Genomic DNA, 24,456 nt, shown 5'->3' with positions numbered 1-24,456 from the left:
ATATCACTCAGTTCTAAGAATTTTTAAATTTTCCATTGATTTTTTTATTCCAATAATTACTCAAAGTGTGTTTTTAAATTTCCATACATACATATTTTAAACAATTCGTTTTTGCTATTGATTGTAACAATTATATTGTGAACAGCAAAAAATATGTTCCATAAGATTCAAACACTTTATAGTTGTTAAAACATGCTTTTTTGGCCAACTGAGTCAATTTTTTTAAATATTACATTTTAGCTTGAGAAGAATGCTTATTTTCTAATTGTTGAATCTATCAGATCAAATTTGTTAACCATATTGCTCACATTTCAATTTCAAAACATTTGGAGGAATATTTTATCAATTTCTGATAACGTGATATTGAAATGCTCCACTACAATGGTGAATTTATCAACCTCTTCTTAAAGTACATAAATTTTTCTAAAATATATTGTGGCTTTATTATTAGATAATTAAAAGTTTAATGAAATGCTTTTACCTTCCTGATGAGTTAAACATTTTACCGTTAGTTGCCCTCTTTATGCTTGCTAACACCCTTCCTGAAGTCTATTTTGTATAATACTAATACAACTATATATATATAAGCTCTCTTTTGGTTAGCAGCTGCCTGGTAATCCTTTTATTTTCAGCTATTTAATGGGATTACGTTTTCTGTCTGTATGTAGATTTCTTTTTATTCTACTGTAATGATCTGTTTTAAACTAAGATTAATTTACTTAAATTTATCGTTATAACATTATAATTATTTCTGTCTTCTTACTTTGTAATTTCTATTTGTTCTGCTTTATGTTTCATCTTTACTCCTTTCCTGCTTCCTCATTGACTTTTTTAATTTCATTTTTTTCTTCTGCACTGTTTTTTGTCTTATTTCTTCTATTTCTATTCATTTAGTGGTCATTCTCAAAATGTAAAATGTATACTTACTTTATAGTCTAAAGTTATTAAAACTTACTACTCTTCTCCTCCCATTCAAAAAAAACCTCAGAATACTTTAAAACCAATCACTTCCTCTCCTTCCTACATAATATTGTTATTAAATATATTAGTACTTTGATTTATTTACTCCTCCAAATAAGTATCATCATGGCTACTATTCTCATCATAATTATAAAAGGCACACAGTTTTTGCTTAAATTTACTCACATTTGTCCTAATTTATGAGCTCAGCATTCTTCTTTACACCCTGACCTCTCTGCTGGCTGCTTTGCCTTCTTCAAGAAGTGCGTCCCTCTAGATGTTGTTTAAGTAAGGGTGTACTGATTCAAAATACCCTCAGCTTTTGTATGTTTGAAAATGTCATTTTTTGTTCATTTTTTAATATCAGTTTATCTGGGCAACCTCTTTGAAGCAGATGGTTATTTTCTTAAGCCCAACTATCTACAAATGGACCCACAGCCTTTTGTCCTGACCCTCAGACAAAGCCATTTGAACTCAAAACTCTAGATTTCTGTATCAGTAATTACCATTTAGAGAACCTTGCCTTCCATGTTTACTTACCACATGGATTTTAGCTTCCTATATGTTTTTTTCCAAGAGATTTCCCTATTATTGAGGAAAGTGGACTTTCCTAATGAGAACCACTGTTCAGCAATGGGCTCCCGCAAATATTTCCTGTCTCAGAGATACAAGGGCCTGAGCAAGATAAAGCACATGGTCCCCTGTAAAGGCATGTTTGGATTAAGGTGCAGCTAGACATACCATGGGTTGGCTCTAGGAGAGAGCCCCCACCCACTGATACACTCTTTATAGTACGTCTAACCAGGCCTTGCAAAGAGAGACAAACAGTCTGAGCTTGTTGCCAACTGCTTAGGGAAGCTGCATGTTTGGAACACCAGCTGCGACTATCTAGAAACACTGTGGACAGCTGAACCTGTGCAGCCCCCTCCACTGAGTAAGGGGGAGCCACCAGTTCTAGTTCAATCTGGAAAAAGCCAGAAATGCCATTCATCAAACAATGTTGTTTTCACACAACTACTTTCTTGGTACCTCAGCCCTGTATTGTAAAGTGCTTTTTTGGTAATTTATAGAGCATGTAAGTATTTTGTAACAGAAGAGCTTTTCAGAAAACTCGAGTCAGCAACAATTCTGAAAGTGAAGTCAATTGGTTTTTCTTTATTATTAACTTCAAACCACCTCTCTAAATCATTTATATTAATTTCTTATTCTAGAAAAAGTTAAATGTTTCTAATTTCAAATATTACAGGGTATACTTTTACTGAGAAATGTTTCCTTTTGAAGAAATTTCAAACTGTGACTGCCAAAGGCCATTAAAGTCAAGTTGTGTTTTTACATCTAAGGTAAAAATGGGATTTTTCATATTCAGAGCCAGCTCACTGGCAACTTTCATGTACTCTATTACTAGAAGTTACCTGATTTCTGGATACTCTAGGTTTCACTGTGCCTAATTTTCAATGAACTAGAAAGAAAGAAAATCACCCCTAACACTAAAACCATACAAAATATATTTTAATCATTTTGTATGATTTAGAAGATATACATTAGTGTTTTAGGATACTAAAGAGAAATCTTATGAACATCAGTTGTTTTTTAAAGTGTAAATTAGAGCTTTATCATTAGATACAAGAGTTTAAATGCATACACCATGTTTATGCAAAGCAATAAGAGCAGTTACAACTCCTTCTATTGCATGCAACAGAAACTAAGGGTAGTATCTCTAAGCCAGAGATTGCCTATACTCAGAATTTTGCTCATTATTACCTCTCTCAGTACCTTAAGGCAAAAGTGCAAAAGAATGTCTTAAAGCATGCAATACTTAAGTCACCTAATAGAAATCTAAGATATTATGTTCCTAGTCCATCTCTCAATATACATACTCATAATATACATATATTTTGCATAAAGAAATGCACATTTAAAAAATTAGATATACTAATTTTAATATAACCCAGTTTAAACTGCTCACCAAGTATCTGAATCTCTGACTGGCGAGAGATTCAGACCAATTAAACCAGGTCCATAACTACTCACAGTGTGATACAAAGTAATGCTCAGCCAGTATCCACACTTAGTTATCAAGGACAAATTCAGGTATTCTGAGATCATATCCTTCGAACTCTTGTATATCATTAATTTTCGTTTGTTTTTCACTTTTGAGAAATCATACTGGAAAATATTAATTAACATTAGAAGCTGGTCCCACCAGATAAAGAGCAAAGAAAGGCTCTTAACACTGAAGTTAAAATAAAGTTGATCAATCTCACTGAAAAAAGACATCCCATAATATTAGCTCATGCTTCCCTTAGTGAAAGTACTTTCAGAATAATATGTGACAGTGCCATCAAATTAAAGAAAGTGTGAAGTCTGGGATATCACTGAGTATGACAAGAACTTTGTATACTTGAATTTCAAACAGAGAAAGATGGAGAATAATAGAATTAGTCAATGTTGGATATGGATAGATTGATGTCATCTGCAGCTCAAATGAAAACTGTCAATAAATGGTTGTTTCATGAAGAAACATAATATGATATTTTTCTCACATAAATATTTAATTACTATTTATATTACCAGGACATGGCCAAAATTAAACATGATCTTTTTCAGTCTCCTGTTTTTTCTTTTTTCTATGATAAATTTAATTTTGAAATAAGCATATTAATTACCTGCCATCTTGTAGGGATTTATTTATTACATTTATAGAAAAATAGACTTTAAATAATATTTACTTTATCAATTTTAATGAAAAGTCATATAAATGACTTTACCTGCAGTTTTTAGGTAGAATTTGTTTTTATTAAAAAAAATTTATCAGGAAATTTCAAATTATTGATTATCCCTGAGAAACTCATAGTACTCTAATAAACCTATTAGCTGTGCCCCAAAATTAATAGCTACCATGAAGGATATTGTTAGCAAAGACCTCAGGCCCTGTCCCTTACCAGGTTCATTCCCCCTCCCCGCTACAATAAAAACTATAGATAGTTTAATACTAATACTGTGCTATCAGAATGAGTATTCTAAAAGACTGATAGGTTACAATAATGAACTAACACCTATAAGATAAAAACACAAGGAAATAAGCAAAAATAAGTATGGGAAGACCAGGCAAATAATAATTCCTGTCAGAATGGGCAAGATGTGGCATGGCTGATAAAAATGCAAATAAAGCTATATAAATAGAGCTATATTACACCAAAGAAAGAGGGTAACGCTCTCACCGTATCTTTTGCATTGGAAGAGAGACATCAGTATGGCCGCGTTGAATTTTACATGGCACACTCTTAAAAAGGCATTGACAAAGTATGCTCATTTTATACACATTATCCCCCATCCTCACAATAATTCTGAAAGCAGAGAGTAGATCACCTTTTTGCAAATAAAATATCTGAGTTTCAGAGAGATTACGTGATGTGCCTGAAGACATAAAGCAAGAAATTAAACCAAAATTTGAATGCAAGTCCATTCACCTCCACACTTTCTGCTGTATCAGAGTGCCATAAAGGTTCCTTCTAGCACTAGGAGGGAGAATTTGGCAATACTTTATGCGTAGAATACTTGAAAACAAGGTAACGGCATACCAGGATTGCAACAAAAATGGCAATTTCTGAAATGGGATTACAGATTTATATTACTAATAAAAATGTCTTCTGCCTCTTGCTTTCCCTAACAGCTACAATCCTAATGTATTATATGTACAAATCAATATTTTAAAAATTGAATCCAGTTTTACCCACTGATAAATTATAAATAAAAACTGCATTACCTTTATTACTAATTAATCATAAATAATCTTCATACACAAATCTTAAATTTTTGACCCTTCAATTTCTGGATTAAGTATTTAATAATATGCCAACTGATTTCTAAAAATATGGCAGAAGGGTAATAATTCAAAAAAATCCTATAGATTTACCTATTTTATAATCATTAGGTTTATTAAAGCAAGACCACTTACATATAGAAAGAAACGTTAATTATCCTTTTTTAAACTGACAACTCAATATCAAAAGTCTTTTTCACCTGTCAGCGGTTGGAAGAAACAAATATCATGATTTATTTGAACGTACAACCTACCTCAATCTTCAGCATTACAAAATATGATTTTTCCATATGTACAAATATGTAATTCTACTGCCATCTTCTGGTAAAACGCAATTCCCCAATTTCTTATAGTACTTTTCCAAATCAGAAACCTCCAGATATGACATAACTACTTTCTAGTACTAGATTAATAAAAACAGAATAGGTAACTTTTGAAAATGGACAAAAATATACTAAAAATAGAATTCTAGCCATAATTTTTATCAGTACATATGATATGTTCTCTCAATAATATTGAACACTCATTACTGAGCACTTTACCATATTTGAGCACAGAACTAAGAGCTTTATAAGCAAAATGAAAATTAATTCTCTTAATAACCTTATGAAGTGGAATCATTATTCCCATTTTACAGACGAGGAAATTGAGAATCAAAGAAGTCAAATGGTTTGCCCAATGTACACAGCTAATAAATGGCAGAGGCTCTGAATTCAGGAGCTAACTGATTTCAAAGGAGCTGCCTTTGATTATGCTGTAATATCCTCTGTAATCTCAGATAATAGACATTAAGTTGATTTAACTCATTTAGGACATTAAAACTTAATTTAGTGGAATAGAGCAACAATATTACAATTAGTAAGGCAAACAAGAAAGTCAAAGAACCTAGAATTAAAGAGTTAAACCTTAAAGGTCCCACAATCTACTTCTCCACATAATTCAGAACTTTATTCCCTAAAGATCTCAACAGATTAAATTCTAATGTTCTATTTCATAAATAATACTGTATCATTTTTGGATTTTTCACAATTTAAAACTTTTAAGTGCTATATGTTTAGTGTTTAAATTAAAATTAACTGCTTTGATACAGTTTTAAATATTAATAAACACTGGCTGGAAATTACTATCCCTAGTAAAGACAGTATTTACTAATTTATATTTAAAGAGGTTTTATTTATACAAAGGGATATAGCACTATATTCTGCTATGCTATTTATATACACTGATTTCTTAAAAGTCATAAACCAACTCAATGGATGTTTTTGTTAATTATAAGTAGTGAAATAAACTGCTTAAAATAAAATTTGCCCACGAAATGATCAACACATTATTTTGAAACTGTAACGATAAGAAATTCGTGTGTATACAAAAATGACAAAATGGTGACTTAATTATCAGTTTTGGTGTCTCTATAAATAAAATAATCTCACTTACTTTAAGCTCTGACATTGCACTTTGATGAGCTCCTGAATAACTGAAGTGACCAACACTTATAAATAACAACATAAATGGCCATATAGGATGCTTAAGATAATACAGAATTATACTGATGAGTAAAGTAATCACGTTGAAGTATATAGTAGTACGTAGAATAGTAGGGAAGAAATCCTGTCAACTATTGATTGAGCCATTCTGGTGAATCTTTGGTTCATAAAGTTTCATAATCATATCAATTTACTATGAGCAATTTTTAGTGAATAGTTCGATCACAAAGTTTCATATTCCTCATAATCTATTTTGCCTAAGTCCAAAATAGAGTTTTCTACTAAATATGTGTATTTAAATTTTTATTTAATTTCCTAGTAAACATATAAATAAAGACTAGAATTGAAACGTTCAATGATATCATAAACACTATAATACGTCCTTTACATTTCCATATAAATTTTAGAATCAGTTTGTCAATCTCTACAAAAAAGTCTGCTGGGATTTTGATAAGGATTGAATCGATCACCACCAGACTCAGTAAGATCCCAGAATACAGTCAATATAAAAATTAATTGTACTTCTGCATTTGAGCAATGAATGGAAAATAAATTTTTAAATATTACTTAAAATAGCATCAAAAACAAAAATATTTAGGAAATTTAACAAAAAGTGTGGAAGACATCTACACTGAAAACTATAAAACAATGCAGAGAGAAATTATAAGAGATCTAAATAAATGTAGGGATATGTTCACAGATCAGAGGACTCAGTATTGTTATGGTATCCACACTCCTCAAATATATAGAGTCGATCCAATCCCAATCAAAATCCCAGCAGGCTTTTTTCCTGAAATTGACAAACTGATTCTAAACTTTATATGGAAACACAAAGGATCTAGAACAGTCAAAAGAAGTTTGAAAAGAAAAAACTGATGTGTAGGACTCACACAACCTGATTTCAAAATTTACCATAAAGCTAAAATAATCAAGAGAGTGTAATACTGGTATAAACAGACATATAGTTCAATGCAACAGAATCGAGTCCAGAAATAGACACATACATATATGGTCATGTGATTGTTGACAAAGGAACCAACACAACTCAACAAGGAATTCAATCTTTTCGATACATGGTGCTGGAATAACTGGATATCCATATGGGAAAAAATGAACCTCAACCCCTAAGCATACTCAAAATTAATTCAAATTAAATCATAGACCAAAACATAAAAGCTAAAACTACAAAACTTCTAGAAGGAAATAAAAGAAAGTCTTTGTCACCTTGAGTTAGGTTGAGAATGCTTGCAGAAAGAGCATTAAACATTAAGAAAAAACTGATAAAAGAACTTTATCAACATTAAATCTCCTACTCTTACAAAGACATTAAGAAAATGAAAGGCAATCCAAAGACTAAGAAAAAATATTTGTAATACATATATCTGACAAAGAACTTGTATCCAGAATATATAAAGAAATTTTACAATTTAGTAAGAAAACAACCCAATTTTTAAAAACTGAGCAAAGGACTTGGATAGACACTTTACGAAACATGCATGAATGACCAATAATCACATGAAATGATGTTCAACTCCTCAGTCATCAGAGATGTGCAAATTAAAATCATAATGAGATACTACTACACATCTACTAGAATAGCTAAAACTAAAAAGACAATACCAAGTGTAATTAAGGATGTGGAACAACTATTTGTGGGAACGCAAAATGGTACAGAGACTATGGAAAATAGTTTGGAACTTATAAAGTTAAACATGCACTTCCATGTGACCTGGCAAACCTCCTCTTAGGTATCTACTCAAGTGAAATGAAAATTTATGTTTGGATACAAATATTTATGGTGGCAATATTCATCACTGCCAAAAACTGGGGGGCAAAAACAAATGTCCTTCAATTGATGCACGAATAAACTGTATCACATGTATCAGTAGTCTGTTCCTTTTTACTGCTGTGAATTTACTGCCGTAGCAATAGAAAGGAACAAACTACTAACACACATGACAACAGGGATGAATCTGCAGTGTGTTATGCCAGTAAAAGAAGCCAGACTCATAAGGGTACAGAATGTACGATTCCATCTATATGACATTCTGGAAGAAGCAAAACCATGGGGACAGAAAACAGATCAGTTGTTTCTAGGGATACGGAGGAGGAATTGGATAAAAAGGGAATTTCTTTTGGTGATGAAGTGGCATGGTGATTATTCAAGTATATGCATCTGCCAAAACTCAGAAGTGTTTACTAAAAAGGGTGATTTTACTAGAAGTAAATTATACCTCAATTTTTAAAAACTCAAAAAAAATTGAACTACAGTTGCACACAACATAAATGAATTCCAAAAACATAATATTAGCAAAAGAATCAAAACATAATGTTGAGAGATACATGCTTAGATGATATAAATAAAATGAAGAGCAAGAAAGTAAATTCCATGAAAGTTAGGATAATGGTTAACTTTGAGGGGAAGTGAAAGGGTCGAGATTGGGAAGGGGCAGAGGCTTGGAGAAGCTTCCAGCATACCAGCATCATTCTCTCTCTTTTTCTGGTGGTTATATGAGTAGATGCTTTGTGATAATTCATTGAGCTACCATTTATATTTTATATCCTTTTAAAAGAGAACAAACCAAGTAACTCAGGGTAAATTATAAAAGAACAAAATAAGAACACATTTTCTAGAAGTATGAGGCATTCCTAGATTCATGTCTTGGCTCTACCATATGTTGGATATGTGACTTTAGGCAGGTTTCTTAACCTTTCTCAGCCTCAGTTTACTCATCTGTAAATGGGGAAATTACACCTGTCTCATAAAGTTATCATGTGAATTAAATAAAATTAATACAAACACCCTTCAGGGTATCTGCCTAGCTCTCAAGTCCCTTTTTGGGGGTTCATCTTATTCACATGGGTTGCAACCCCCAGGGGCCATGATTTTGTCTCATGTGACCCCACTATTGCCAGCTCGACCAGAGGTGAACATCTGACCCAAGCTGGGCTAATCAAAAAGCTGTCTGGGGAGCTTCAGGTGGGGAATGAGCAAGTTCATTCCCTAGCGGGGCTTTATCATGAATAGAAGAGCTATAAATCTCTAGAACAGTAGTGTGGAAACATTCCATCCCCTCCATGGCCAGAGCAGCAGAGAAAGAAAAGGCTATAACAACAGGGAGATGGAGAGGGTGCTGCCTGCGTTTCTGATTGATATGTGGTTCCTGATTCTAGTCTCTTACTGGGGTCTGCCCCTGGGTTCCATAAAACACAGAATATCTGTATAACCAATGTCCTTAAGAAAATAAACCTAGCTCAGGTTGGATTCTATTATTTACAACCCAAAAGTCCTAGCTGATCATATAAGGCATGAAGCATATAGAAAGGACTCAAAATATGATGACTGTGGCAGCAATTGTCTGACCTTTGACCTCCTGCATGAAGTGGGGACCTCCTTACCAAGCCCTTGAAAGAGTCCTACCCTGGTGTTCAAAACATAGACCAACCTTGAGGGGGCCACATTCAGCCCTCTGTTGGAGGTCTGTAAGAAAAGAGTCCAGTCTCAAATTTCCTGCTAGACTCAAAAATTTTCAATTGTTAAAGACTGCCTAAAGAGAGAAAGAAATTCTAGTATAACAGAATAAAACAACAATGACAAAAAATTCACGAATAGAATCAAGTGCCTAAACTTAGAGCCTAAAGCAAAAATCAAAGTAGGTAAGTTTTCATCTAATCAACCAGGATAAAAGTTAAGAGTTTACAGTTCACATTGTCCTGCACTCCTTATCTTCTTGAGCAATGCCTATAGAATCTAGACTTCTACATTTTGTAACACTAAAATGTGCCTGTATTTTCACATCCACAAGCTGGAGGCTCTTTTCCCTTCATGTATAGAAAGGACACAAAACTGGTAACCCGAGTGATGTGGACATAGACTTATTACTAGATTCTAGTAGGCGCGACCCTTTCAGGAGGGCAGGCTGTTTATCTGTCTGCAGACTTATTAAAAGTCAACGCTTGTAGTGAAGCAGTTTAGAATTAAGTTATAGAAGCCAAGTTTATTGCTATCAGCCCTTATTTTCCTCATTTGTTCTTGCAAATAAATTAATAACACATTAGTAAGATACATACAGAGACAGTGCTGTTACAAACTATATGACTGTACCTTACTCAATATCTAAGTTTCAGAAGACACACAAAAACAATTATTTCATACAGCTACTTCAGTCAATTTTATGTACTAAAGTTCTTCATCATATCTGATTTTAGTTTAGTATACTCTAGTACACAAAATATGAAATACCGGCAATGTGAACAAATCAGGTCCATTATTTCCCTAATACAAGTACAAAATAATTTTTTAAAAAGTATGACTGCCATGGGGCTGGCCGCGTGGCCGAGTGGTTAAGTTCGCGCGCTCCGCTGCAGGCGGCCCAGTGTTTCGTTGGTTCGAATCCTGGGCACGGACATGACACTGCTCATCAAACCACGCTGGGGCGGCGTCCCACATACCACAACTAGAAGGACCCACAACGAAGAATATACAACTGTGTACCGGGGGGGCTTTGGGGAGAAAAAGGAAAAAATAAAATCTTAAAAAAAAAGTATGACTGCCAATTTTAATAACAGTGATGGTACTGATATTTTTAACCTAAAATCTGAAAAAATACATATATATTCAAGCCCATAATTTCCTTAATTGTTTTTTGTGATATCCAATCTCTCACGAATATACTTTTCTCTAAACAAGCATATGATTGCCTTTCATATTTGCATATAAATACCACCTACATATACTGAGATAATTTTTGTAGCATCCATGTAAAAATTCCTGGAACATATTGGGAACTTAACTCTCCTAAATTAACTGGATAACATATACCAGTAATCATGAAACCATCCATAAGCAATATTCTAAATAAAATTTATTTATAAACACTAGAGGGCGCTCTAACTCAACAATCTGGGCAAATTTGATGCTTAAAATAATTTTCTCTTCAATTAAAGATAAATTAAGATAATCTTCAGCACCAACAATTTTTGCTCTCACACTAATGCATGGAGACATTTATGAGACAAAATTCAATTCTCCCAGAATATAAAATGAAACAGAATTCCACTAAAATCATTTTTTATTGTACAATTATTACGTATTTAATATTGTGTTAAATGGAGAGAATAGAAAACAAGTACAGAAGAAGTACAAAGATGGTCATTTCTTACAAAGGAAATTAACACAATGTTCAGATGGTTAAGAGAAAATGTATCTTGTATCTTACAGGCTTAAGCTCAAGGGAAATTACAAAATTAATTTGGTAAAAGACAAATAGCTCAATTTCAATTTTAGTTGCTAAATATTAAGATATAGTTTAGCTATTTTACAAAGGAAATTTTAAATTCAATATTTAAATAATAAATAAAAGTGATATTGCTGTGGGATATCATCTGCTGTCTTAAGAAAATATATTTTTTAAGCCAATAGCTATAGGAAATTGGAAAAGAAAAAAAAATCCAATACTTTGAATATCCAGAATACGAAATAATTAATAATATCAATTTTTAAATCTGCATAAAAGATGTATTTTGTGCTAGTTTTTTAAATTTACTCCTAAAACATTCATAAATTCAATTAAAAATCTTTGAAATTTTCAAAATTGAGAATAATGTACACGCTGACATTTGGCAACCTAGAAAAGTTCCCTGGAGTATGAGTTTTCAGTAGATAGCATTAGACAATCACAAAGTTTAATGCCTAGTAAAATATATCATCTATAGAGTTCAAGAAAGTGGCTATTCACTGAGACACTATTTAATCCTAACAAAGTGTTTTGCTTTTAAAAACGTTTACAGAGAAAAAAGCAAATGGAACAGTATAAATATTTCTAAAATTTACACATCCAGAATCAACCAATTTCTCTCAAGCTTCTCCCCCCAACACACACCCCTACACATGCATGCATGCATGCATACTCACACACAATCCACTCCCCAAGAGGGGAGAATCTGCTATACCAGTCTCTCTCATTCCTTTCCCTAATAAATTACCCAGAGCCCCCCAAAGAAATCCTACACAGTGGCACCTGTTGATGGAGGGTCACTCCAAATTTGCAACAGCCCCAGATAAACTGTTCCAGACTAACAGAATACAAGACTAGGGAAAAGCCAGAGCTATGACTGAACCAGGCTCACAAACCACTCAGACTCTAGGAACCAAAATACATGGCAGTCAACTAATCCGAATGCTGGAGCCTGAAGAAACTGTGAACATGGAGGCACTGTGCAACAGTTTGAAATATGTATTTGGCAGCCACGGTCTTTTGGCATTTGCTTCCCCTTTTTATGTTTATCGACCTTGCATCTGCCAGATTCCTAGGGCCTTTATTACCTTCTAAACGGGCAGCTGCCAACTTCATTCAATGTCACATCATTTAATACCTCCTACTGCAACAGATGATAGTGCACACACTCATTAGAGAGGACTAATGTTTGAAACGTTCATACACCTGCCCCTCCATGAAGGTCTTCTGACCCACTACACACCTCCACTGCCAGAAAGGTACGGCTGAGACAGCAAGTCACAAGGAAAGTTTCAGCCCTTTTTAGCAAATCTCAAATCACACTACTACAAACCTGTTTTTTGGAGCTACAACATAATCCTCTTCACGATCTTAGCTTCCCACTGCTATTTATAGCTTTGCCCATAAATCTGAATAGCATTGGGCATACATAAAGTGAAGATTGGGTAGAACTGTGTAATTTTATTTACAAACATGAACTTTGATCTCTTAATATTACGTTACATAAAAATTTACAAATTGTGAAACTAGAATATTCTATTCAAATAATAATTTAAGATGTATACCTGCTTTCCATGATTCCCAAATCTGGTTGCAAACTAATAGTCTCTGTTGTGATTTCCACTTTCCGTACACTTCCAAAGAAATCAGTTATCAGGACATTTTTAGGATCCCTCTGAAAAAGATCAGTGCGATGTCCAGGAGTAGACACACATAGACTTTTGGGACATACCTGAAACTGAAAAAATATATATAACAATAATAAATACACACATGACTCCACACACATACAACTTTTATTAAATTCAATTAACACAATATAGGAGACTATAGTGTATTTCAATTTAAAGCTCCTGCAACCTAAAGAATCTACTGGTTCTAAAGATTAAAGCTTCATTGCTATCCCAGTGCTTGACATTCCAAGAAAGCTATGCAGACATTAGAACAGGTGTTAAACAGAGAATCTAGCCAAGGAGAGAAAAAACATTCATTTTTTAAAAAATATGCTCAAAGTATACTTTGAACGCTTTAATCTATGAGAACCCACACGCCAATATTACAACAGGAGAATTGCTTTTTTCTTCCTCTATGTCCATCTTAGTGGGATGCTCTACCAGAGTGGTTTTTAAACATTTTGTAATCATGACCCTTCATTCAAACTTTAAATTCAAATAAAATATTCCACAGTAGTCCCATATGCAAAAAGATGAAAGCTGAGCTGCTCTGGGTTGCAGGAAGTTGAAGCACAGCCTCCCCCCTAGATATCCCCTTGCTCTCCTGCTGTGAACCTATGCAAACCTTTCTATAAATCAAGTAACTTTCTTAGTTTATCCATGATGAAAATAAACCCAAGGCACATGCAGGCACTCTAGTGCTCCAAAGAAAACAGTCTGAAAACCAAGACTTCATTGCTACAAGATCTCACAATAATTTTTATGTTAATCTTATCCCTGTTATTCCATATCAATGAACTGCAAGGACAGACACATTTTCATTCACTCAGCGAAGCATGAAGTGTCGATTACATATATTTCATACTGTTCTCTTCCACAGAGGATCAAAAACCAGTAAGACAGGGTCCTGTCTTCAAGGCTTTAAGTCTAGTCAGAGATGAATAAACATAACAAGGTAGAAAAAAAGGAGACACGTTCTACTTCAGAGAGGATAAACTTCTCATAGTTTGAGGATAAGAAAAAACAGGGAGTTGGATTTAAGCTATTTTTTTCAAGGAAAAAGAAGATTATACATGGGAAATAAGAACATTCCTAATAATGGAGCCACTGCAGAGATGTGCAAGACAAATAACCTAGTTTGGCAGAAGCACAGGATATATAAAGAAAACCACTACAGGCCTGCTGGTAAGGGCCCACAGCCCACAGCACTTGCCCAGGAAGCACAAAACAGATGGAAGATTGAGGAAACAAAGTAAAAGACAAGACACAATAAACAAAGAATATTGAAACAAAGGAATATTGCAGGCATCCATGAGCAACCTGATGGGCTTTATTAAGGTACCAGCAGAAGAAAGCAGGAAAAGTGTAGCCGAATGAGCTTGGGAAACACTGAATAAGTATCATCCTCTTCTTTGCTCCTAAAATAAACATACCTCTACTTTTTATGAGGTCATTCCTTCCTTCAAGAATGTCTATCCATATAAACCTGATTCCTTAGCCTCAGCAACACAATGACCTGCAATGACTCCGTTTAATTTTCGGTAATCTCCTTCACTTACAGAATCTCCGCACTCTGGCCTAGTCATACGTTTATCACGAAAGACAAGGATTATCTAGTATTCCAACTTCCGCGTTCCGCAGGTATTCCACTTTCCTAGAGTATCCTATATTTCTCTTCTTTCAAACTTGAAAATCTACCTCTTCCAGGAAAAATTTTAATCACTAATCCCACTGCATTTTGTTGTCATGTCCTCTCCATCATTCAATATTCACTGAGCACCTACAAATACACCAGGTACCATAATTAAGTTCTGTGGGTAGTAAGAGGCATAAAGCACGGTCCTCTTATTTAAGAAGCTCAAAGCCTCCAGGGAACATCATAAATATGAACAATTACAGAGAAATGTGAAAAGCATAATAAAGGTACATAGCAAGAGTTATGTGTTCACTGAAGAAAGAATATTACCTGGAGGACCCAGAGACTCCGTATAATGAGTGATACTCTATAAACATGCTCTTCAACTGTGACCAATGACACAACACATTTTTAAGAGGCTAAGCAGCAAGTCTTCGAATTTTGCTGCTCCTGAAGCACCTAATATAGTACTCTGAATACAGCTGATACTCAACAAATTTTATCATACATACATAATCCAACAAAAAATAGGTATTATTATACAATATCTAGAGATACGTCAAATCACTGTATTATTTAACTTCAAGGAAATGGATCATTCTTACTGAACAAAGCTAAAATAATCATCATTCAATTAAAAAACAGGGGGAGGGCAAGAGGAGACATAAGTGAGGAAAGTTTACTAAAAACTAAACAGCAATTGTGAGCAATAAAAAAACATTAGTTTTCTCAGTCTTTCCTGTATGATTCCAATGGAAGAATTGTTTTTAAAATCCACTAGACTCTAAAAGTGAGAGGTTCATATACTGTGAACTTGTGAGACATCATATCATGCATTACATAAAATATACAATGTATAATCCAAAAATGGGAATAAACTCTAAAATTAAAGTAATTGGAATTTAGGTGACTATAATTTTCTTACAGTTAAAGTAGCATTTCACAAGTTTTGTTTTGTTTTGTTTTGTTTTAAAGATTTTATTTTTTTTCCCTTTTCTCCCCAAAGTCCCCCGGTACATAGTTGTATATTCTTAGTTGTGGGTCCTTCTAGTTGTGGCATGCGGGACGCTGCCTCAGCATGGTTTGATGAGCAGTGCCATGTCCGCACCCAGGATTCAAACTGATGAAACCCTGGGCCGCCTGCAGCAGAGCATGCGAACTTAACCACTCGGCCACGGGGCCAGCTCCCCACAAGTTTCGTTTTAATATTCAAATTCATATTGAGATTTAATATGCATCAAAATATATAACCTCCAAAATATAGGAAGTAGCTCTATTCTATGCTAGCAAATTTGATAGTGTATACAGTGGTTTTCAGAATTTTGCAATAGAACTGCTTTAATAAATAAAAATTTACCTAAAAGATTTCTGTATAATAAAAGAGATCCATGCAAAGCTGCTTGGCTGAAGTGCTGGCATCTGTCTGCTCAGCCTCCACTTCATTGCAAAGCTCTATGAAGGCAGGGACAGTGTCTACCTCTTTCACTAGGATATAGCCAGGGCCTGGCACTCAGCAAACACTCAAGAAATGTTTGTGAATGAATGAAGGTATAAATTAATGGAAAAAAGAATGACAGTCATTGATGCACGCTAATTATCCAGTCTAGAATTGTTTCAAGCTTTTCTTATGTCTACTTTCAATAGCAACTTCAAAGTGCATTTATTTAAAAAGATACAATCAGCGCAGAAAAGTCAGGAAGAAAGTTGAACTAAATTCAACAAGCTCCATCAAAACACTATACTAGAAGTTGTAGGGTACACAAAAATATGTAAGAGAAGGCCCCTCTCCGCCAAGAATTTCCTATTAAGTGAGAAAGACACTCACAGTCAATTAGTAAGTTCAAAAACACTATGATAAAAGGCACTAAAAGAGAAAGAGAGCTTTGAAAAGCTTTATTTATCTTACGTAAATTCCAACAGGGAAGAATACGGGAAGACTTCCCAGAGGTGGCAGGATTTGATTTGACTCCTGAAGAATAGGCAGAATTTCAATAGGTGAATGTAAAAAAAAGTGCTTTTCTGGTAGGGAAAAGAGCATGGGCAAATGAATGAAGAAAACAGGAAAGTACCTCAAGGAACAGCAAGCTACCTGGGCTAAAGCATTAGACCTCTTGTACTAAAGAGAGAGACACTACTGCAAAGGGAGAGTCAAAAGAGTTTAAAAGGCCACCAATCAACACATAAAACAGTACCCGAGGAGTACCAGAAATAACAGACTTCACTTATCACATTAAGATTAGCATACCTACCTGCTATAATCAAACCAAGCAAATACTTACAAGGTCATTCATATTAGTTTGGCTAGCTGGATTAATCTCTTCCAAAAATTCCAAGACATAAAATGTGTATCTATCCATAAGGTGGACTCCAATTGCAGGATCAGGCTGATGCTATGAAAAGGCAAAGCATATACAATGGCATATTATTCAGCCATAAAAAAGAATATCTTGCCATTTGCAACAACATGGATGGACTTTGAGGACGTTATGCTAAGTGAAATAAATCAGACAGAGAAAGACAAATACTGTATGATCTCACTATACATAGAATCTTAAAAAAAAAAGCTCATAGATACAGAGAACAGATTGGTGGTTGCCAGACGCAGGAAGTGGGGGGTGGGCAAATGGATGAAGGAGGTCAAAGGTACAAATTTCCAGTTATAAAATAAATAAGTCATGGGGATGTAATGTACAGCATGATGACTATAGTTAATAATACTGTATTGCATATTTGAAAGTTGCTAAGAGAGTAGATCTTAAAATTTCTCATCATAAGAAAAAAATTCTATAACTACGTATGGTGATGGATGTTAATTAGAATTACTGTGGTAATCATTTCATAATATACACAAACATCGAATCGTTGTTGTACACCTAAAACTAATATAATACTGTATGCCAATTACACCTCAATAAAAATAAAAAAGCAAAACAAAAAAAGTATGTATCTAAAAGCATCATTATAACAAAATGTCTTTAAATGTAATCAAAATTCCCTTCTAAGATGTTAAAAAGTCTAAGAATATGAAATAGCAAACATACTCGTAAAGGATGTAAGTGATTTCAGAAATAGCTACACATCCCAAAGACAATGCAGTTTGCAAATGGGAAAAATGCACCTACCGAGAGTGAATCTTCTCCCACTTGGCTACTAGCTAAAGCCATTATGTTAGGAGAATAAAATCGCTCATACATGGACGCTCCTTGACAAGTATCAATAATAAACAGTAGTTCATTGTAGCTGAAAGAAAAGTGGTAATATCTTTGACAAGAATCATGCTATTACTCATACATTGACTAATATTTTTATAATACTTCTATAATATAAGATGTTGAAGTCATATCTTAATCATTTCATTAGTTAAAAATTTGAGAGTTTTTAGTAGAATTCCCAATATGAATTTGATATTAGAAATATTAAAGGAATAATCCTGTACAGGGAAACCATCTCAACAGGGAGCAGTGGTGGTTTCACAAAGTGGCTGCCCCAACTCTTTCCCCCTACCTTATCTATGTCATATGATTCAGAATCAAAATGTATATTCAATTCAACACTTATTTGGCACCCACACTGTCCTAGAAACTGAGCTGGGTTCAGAAAAAAAATATGACTTAGTCATCATACTTAGAGCTTAAAATCTAACTGGAAGACAGACACATAAGTGTATAACTACACTGGGATGTGGTAAGTGTTGCACATATTTATTGAGAGACTACAATGTGCTTGACGCTAAGCTGAGGACACAGCAGTCCCTGTCATCACAGAGCTTAGAGTCTAACAAAGCCCAAGTGCTCTGAGAGAGGAACCGAGGGAACTGTGAAGAAAGGCAGGTCACTGACAGGTGAGGTCTGACTCAGGCAACGAAGGGTGAGTGTCATTTTATCTAACAAAGAAAGGAAGAGCACATTCCAGCAGAGGAAAAAGCCTGTGCTAAGGCACCTAAATGTGAAAAAGTATAAATGTTTGGGAAAAGGGGAATAGCACTGTGTAGCTAGGATTTAGAGTAAATTTGGGGGAATGAAGGGAAATTTGTTTCACAAAGGTACAGTAGGGTCAATCTGTAAAAGATCCCATATGAAGTGTTGACAAAGCCACCAGAAGCTTGGTTAAGTGAAAGAATCACATAATCAGCTTCATATTTTAGATTGAGCTAGCTAGCTGGTGAAGGTGAAAGTAGGGAGCAGATATCTTTCCTCAGGGGTTTGTCTTAGACACTGGATCTGGGTAAACAGCTAACACTGCACCCAGAAAAGAAAGCATAGAATCTTGACCCACAATATCTAAGCAGGTGGTAGAAGTCACAGTTAATATGACACATTTGTTCTGAGACAAAATCTGCGGAGGCCCCTGAGCATCAGAAACATCCAAGTTGATGAGAGGCAGTATAATTAAGAGAGTAAGCTCTGGGATCGGACCATTTGGATGGGAATCCTAGTGCTGGCGCTTACTAGCTGTGTAAAGTTTGACAAGTTATTTAATCCATCTGTGCCTCAATTTACTCATTTATAAAAATGGGAATAGTAACTGTATCTAATTCATGGAATTATTATTAAAATTAAGTGAGACAATATCTGTAAAACACAGTGCCCAGCAGCCAGTACACATTCAATAAATCTAAGCTATGAATAAGATAAAACCAGTCTAGTAAAAGCTTCCTCCTCAACACTTCCATACATTCTGTTTATGTTTACAATTCAATATTTACAATATTTCATTTGTGTACATATTTCTCTTTTCCACGAGATTTTAAACACTTTGAAGGCAGAATAAGCATCATATCGCTCTCTGGGCCATCTATTTAGAAGGTAACCCATAATTGTTTATTGAAAGTAATCAAATTAAAAGCAGTTCTATTGCTACTTTAAATTCACTTAAGTTCATATGACAACTTTCAACTAAAGGAGTGGACTAGCAATATATTATCCTTAATGTGAGTTAAGTTACAAATTTCATACTAATCGTAATTTTAGCATTTTTTCCCCACAAAAAACAGGTTTTGCTATCACATGACGGGCCAGAGAATGTGCAAAAAGTAGGAATAGGTACAAGCTGGAAAATAAATATATGTTTACAATCCCCCTAAATAATGGGGAACAAAGAGGATGCAAAATAACAAGAGATACGACCTGAAAGCGTTAACATTTTTTCAGGCTTTTTAATAATCCTAAGTTTTTCTTTTAAAAATAACTCAGTTCAGTAGAAATAACAAACACAAATCTAAAAGATGAGAAAAATGATTTAATAAGTTAAAATTTCATAAAATAAGATCTACAAATGTACTAACCATGGAAAAATTAGATACTAATTTATCTTATGAAAGTAGTCATTTGGAGAGCCGGCTGAGTGGTGCAGCAGTTAAGTTCCTGTGCTCCTCTTCAGCGACTTGGGGTTTGCCAGTTCAGATCCTGGGCACAGACCTACACATCACTTATCAAGCTATGCTGTGGCAGACATCCCACATATAAAATAGAGAAGGATGGGAATGGATGTTGGCTCAGGGCCGATCTTCCTCAGCAAAAAGAGGAGGATTGGTAGCAGATGTTAGCTCAGAGCTAATCTTCCCCCCAAAAAACGAAAAAAAAACGTAGTCATTTGCTAATTACCGTCTTTTCTGCCACATTTGTTCAAAAGCATCTGCAAGTTCTATGTTGGTAATTTCTTCAGAATCTTGAAATTTCAAGAAACCATTTCCACCATGTCCTTGTAGGAAGAGTTAAAAAGATCAAATAGACACATTTTTTTAATGCAAACTGTATATATCTAGATATAAACATTTACTTCATTCATGACAATATTTTAATATCATTTGTTATTTTATACTCTAAAATATAAAGTACTGTGAAAACAAATAAATTTAATTCTCTATTATACCAATTAAAAAGAGAATAAGGATAGACTGCGTAAAAAATAGTAGATATAGTATCATCTAGAGTTTTTCTATCATTCAATTCTAAAAAAGCACATTTATATTTTTTACCGGCTCCATTGTTACATCAGAAATGAATTTCCATAGACAAAAATTCCTGAAATACCAGGCAAACATCTTTGGTGAGAAGGGAGTGGAAGCCACTGGCTAGCCCCTGGGTGTGCCAGTACTACTCACAGCATATCCCTAGGACGCTAGACTACCAGGACGTGCAGCCCTCACCTAAAACTTGACGTGTTTACTACCATCAAGCACCATCCCGTGAGAGCTGACTAGAAGACTGCCATTTAGAATGCATGATAGAGCCGGTCTGTCTGGATTCAAACACTAGCTCTGCCTTAATGACTGTACCATCTTAGGCAAACGACAATCTTTCTGTGCCTCTTCAGTTTCTTCAGCTCTAAAGTGAGAAATGCAGCAGCAAGACCATCATTAGCATGCCTATATAGCGCCTTTGTGCAGATTTTTAAAAGGTACCTCCTATGGTCATCAGGGTAGAAAAATCTATCTATTTCAGCATCCCCTCTGAATACACGCAATCCTGTGAGCTCAAAAGTGGTAAGTGGCTATGCCTTTGCGGGGAAAAAAAAATACTTCTCCCTCTCATTAGACACAACTCTACGACAGGGCACACAGCTTAGTAAGTATAAACATATCCTAGATTTCAGTTCCCACTTACCCCACTAGCCAGACGCTTATATGTAGTACATAACCCACACAACCATATATGACAGCCCTGAACATCAGTACCTAAATCTTCAGGTTGCTGTGAGGATGATATGAATTAATAAAGACAGTGATTTAGAATATTGCCTGATGTATGGTAAGCCACAATAAATATTAGCTATTATGATTTTTATCATCTTTTCATAATTATCAGACCTCCCATTCTCTTACACAAGTTGGCAAACTTTCTCTGTAAAGGGCTAGGTAGTAAATGTTTTAGGCTTATGGGCCATTTGGTCTCTGTTGCAACTATTGGACCCTATCATTGTGGCGTAAAAGCAGCCAGAGATAATACATAAAACAAATGGATGCAACTGCATTCTAAATGAAACTTTATTTCCAAAAAGGCAGCCCTTCCATGGGCCACAGTCTACAAATCCTATCTCAGACTACTGGAATTTCTTCCATACTTGGAATTATCCTGAAAGAGTACCAACAGACTCAAAAAAACCAGCTGTAAAACCTTTAGTTTATTTAGTACATCAAATACTAAGCTACAAGACTGCACTTCATCTTGTATGCCACAAAAACTCGCAAAATTCTTGTAACTTCTAGATAAACTAAGATGAAAATTTTCCTGACTTCAATAACTCTGCTGAATTAATTTATAAAGTTTATAAACTGATTGAATTTTAAAAGCTGTAATAAATGCAATGTGATAGATAAAAGTAAACCACTAAGTAGGGGTCAGTAACTGTCCTGCTGTGTGACATCTAAGAATCATTCTGCACCAGTTTCATCATCAGTTGAATGGAATGCCCTCTGAAAAAATTTTCAATATCAACTGATTAACATTCATAATTATTGAATACTACTACAAGACAGGGCAGTGGTGATAAAAAGATGAAAAACACATTAGCAATGACATCTTAGAATTCAAAATCTAATGAAGGCAATAACTATCCAAACAAGAAAGTAATAATAAGTTAAATTCTAAGATAGAAACTACAGATTAACATGCAAGTACAAAGAGAGCCTACACCAGCCAAGGAGATGAGAAGAGTCTTAGGGCAATTATTAAAGGTATTATTCACATCAGGACACTTCTGAGGGAGAAAGGAGGTGCTATTAATACTCACATTGGAACAACAGGTGTAAACTAGGACTGTCCCAGGCAACTGGCGACATAGATCACCTTAGACTTAGAAAGGAAAATCATTAAAGGAAGTGACTCCTGAGCTAAGACTAAAAAAGGCAGGGAATAATCAGGTAGGGAGAGTAAACTGAGAAGACATCGATAAGAAAGGCAACAGCTTAAGCAAATGTTTGGAGGACAGAAACAGTCAAATGCTCAGAAGGAATCAGAAAAAGTGTAAGAACTAAAATTAAATAAATAATAACATAACCAAATGAGGACTTCATCTCCAATATTCCTCAAAGTAACTGACAAAAGACTACTTCAGCACATATCTGGGGAGTATATTTAAAATGCAGTTTCCTGAGTCCTAAACTGAACTAAAACTAAATCAGAAATTTAGGAAAAGGCCCAAATATCTGCATTCAGGCAATCCTCGTGCGACCCCATCAATGGGAAACCACTGTCAAGTGTTAAGCAGAGGAGGGACAGATTAGCAATTTTTATGAAATCCATCAGTACGATGATAAACAGGAGACAAAACTGAAGGCAAATCGGCTATAGCAGGACACTGAGTAACAGGTGATAGCCTTACCAGGGTAACAGTAAAAGAATAGAGAGAAGAAACTATGGAACAGCACAAAATGTCACACTGTTTTCAAATATCATTTCAAGTTGTTATACATGAGAAAAAGAGAACTACATAATAAATAAACTATTTTAACCAAAAATTGCTTAAGGTGTTTAAATTTCTTTCTATGCAGATACCTTTTTGAAAAGAGTAACAATATAATCTATTATTAAATATCTAAATTTTGAAATTACCTGTCATATAAATAAGAATATTGCTCCTATCATCAGAAAGAAGACGTTTTGATCGAGGAGTACCAGGCGGGACCCTCCCAGTTAACACCCGTAAAAAATTCTCCACAGTCACCTAGAAAAAAAATGAGATATCAGATGAAATAGAATTTGGGGAAACCTGATATTTTTTTTTACTTTCAAAAACATTCTTTCCTTTCTCTATGTATTACTCAGCACAAACTGAAAATAAAACACAAAGAGGAATACAACTCAATTAAAATATATTAACTATATACCTCAAAGTAACTCTGCTTCTACTTAAAAAAATACTAAACACTAACAAATAAAAACTACCTTGGGAAAAACTAAGTTACTTTTAAATTTAAAATTTTAAATTCTCTGCAAAGGACTGCCAAAAACTTAAAAATTATTAATCTGCCTTTATAGGCAATTCTTTGGGAAGATACAAAATATAGAAACTTGTAAATAAATTCAGCTACACTATAACTATTGTAGTTAATCTGTGCAACTACTTAGTCAATTCTAGATTAACCATGAAAGATAGGTTCATAATAAATCGAAAAAATAAAACCATGAGGATAGGTGCATAAATAAACCTCAAATTATGTATTTTTTATTTTTTAGTGCATCTTGTTACTTAAATTTCATTAGGGGCATCTTTAACACGTAAAAATTCAGAACACCTTAAACCAGATTTCCCAACTTGGAATTTCAGGACTTCTGGGATTCTTTGAAAGCATATTTAAAGTCATGGAGAGTATAATGCTAATTTAAAGTTATAGTGTACAGATCTAAATTTAAAAAGCAGAAAATCTATCCTTATTTGACTTTTCCCTAGGTCATAGGAATGTAAATGTGTGTGCGTGTGTGTGTGTACCTGTGTGTATAAGCTGTTTGGTTTACATTTTTCCCAGATGACAACAGAATGCCAAGTGTTTCAATAGGACTTCTTGTTGGCTAACAAGGTAGGAAAATTTTTGGTTTTCATTATATGATGACTAAATACACAAGTAAAAAGTCCAACATTTAGACACATTTAATTGTTGAACAAACATTTCTGAGTGCCTTCAACAGGCTGTTATAGGTACTTG

General features: G+C 34.3%; 1 protein-coding gene across 2 annotated transcripts in view; it reads right to left on the bottom strand.

Moving 5' to 3' along the window:
- The window catches only part of PIGK (phosphatidylinositol glycan anchor biosynthesis class K), a 110,122-nt gene that overhangs the window by 47,366 nt on the left and 38,300 nt on the right, over positions 1–24,456 (bottom strand). For both annotated transcript variants that reach the window (XM_070592031.1, XM_070592030.1), the window contains exons 5-9: positions 23,366–23,477; positions 20,417–20,513; positions 17,936–18,053; positions 17,093–17,203; positions 13,070–13,242 (exon numbers count right to left, since the gene is read on the bottom strand). In XM_070592031.1, the coding sequence (XP_070448132.1) occupies positions 13,070–13,242; positions 17,093–17,203; positions 17,936–18,053; positions 20,417–20,513; positions 23,366–23,477 (611 nt within the window). The remainder of the gene's footprint in view (positions 1–13,069; positions 13,243–17,092; positions 17,204–17,935; positions 18,054–20,416; positions 20,514–23,365; positions 23,478–24,456) is intronic.

Source organism: Equus przewalskii, chromosome 24 (assembly GCF_037783145.1).
Source record: "Equus przewalskii isolate Varuska chromosome 24, EquPr2, whole genome shotgun sequence".
Classification (NCBI taxonomy): domain Eukaryota; kingdom Metazoa; phylum Chordata; class Mammalia; order Perissodactyla; family Equidae; genus Equus; species Equus przewalskii.
This window is presented reverse-complemented; position numbering and strand designations above follow the sequence as displayed.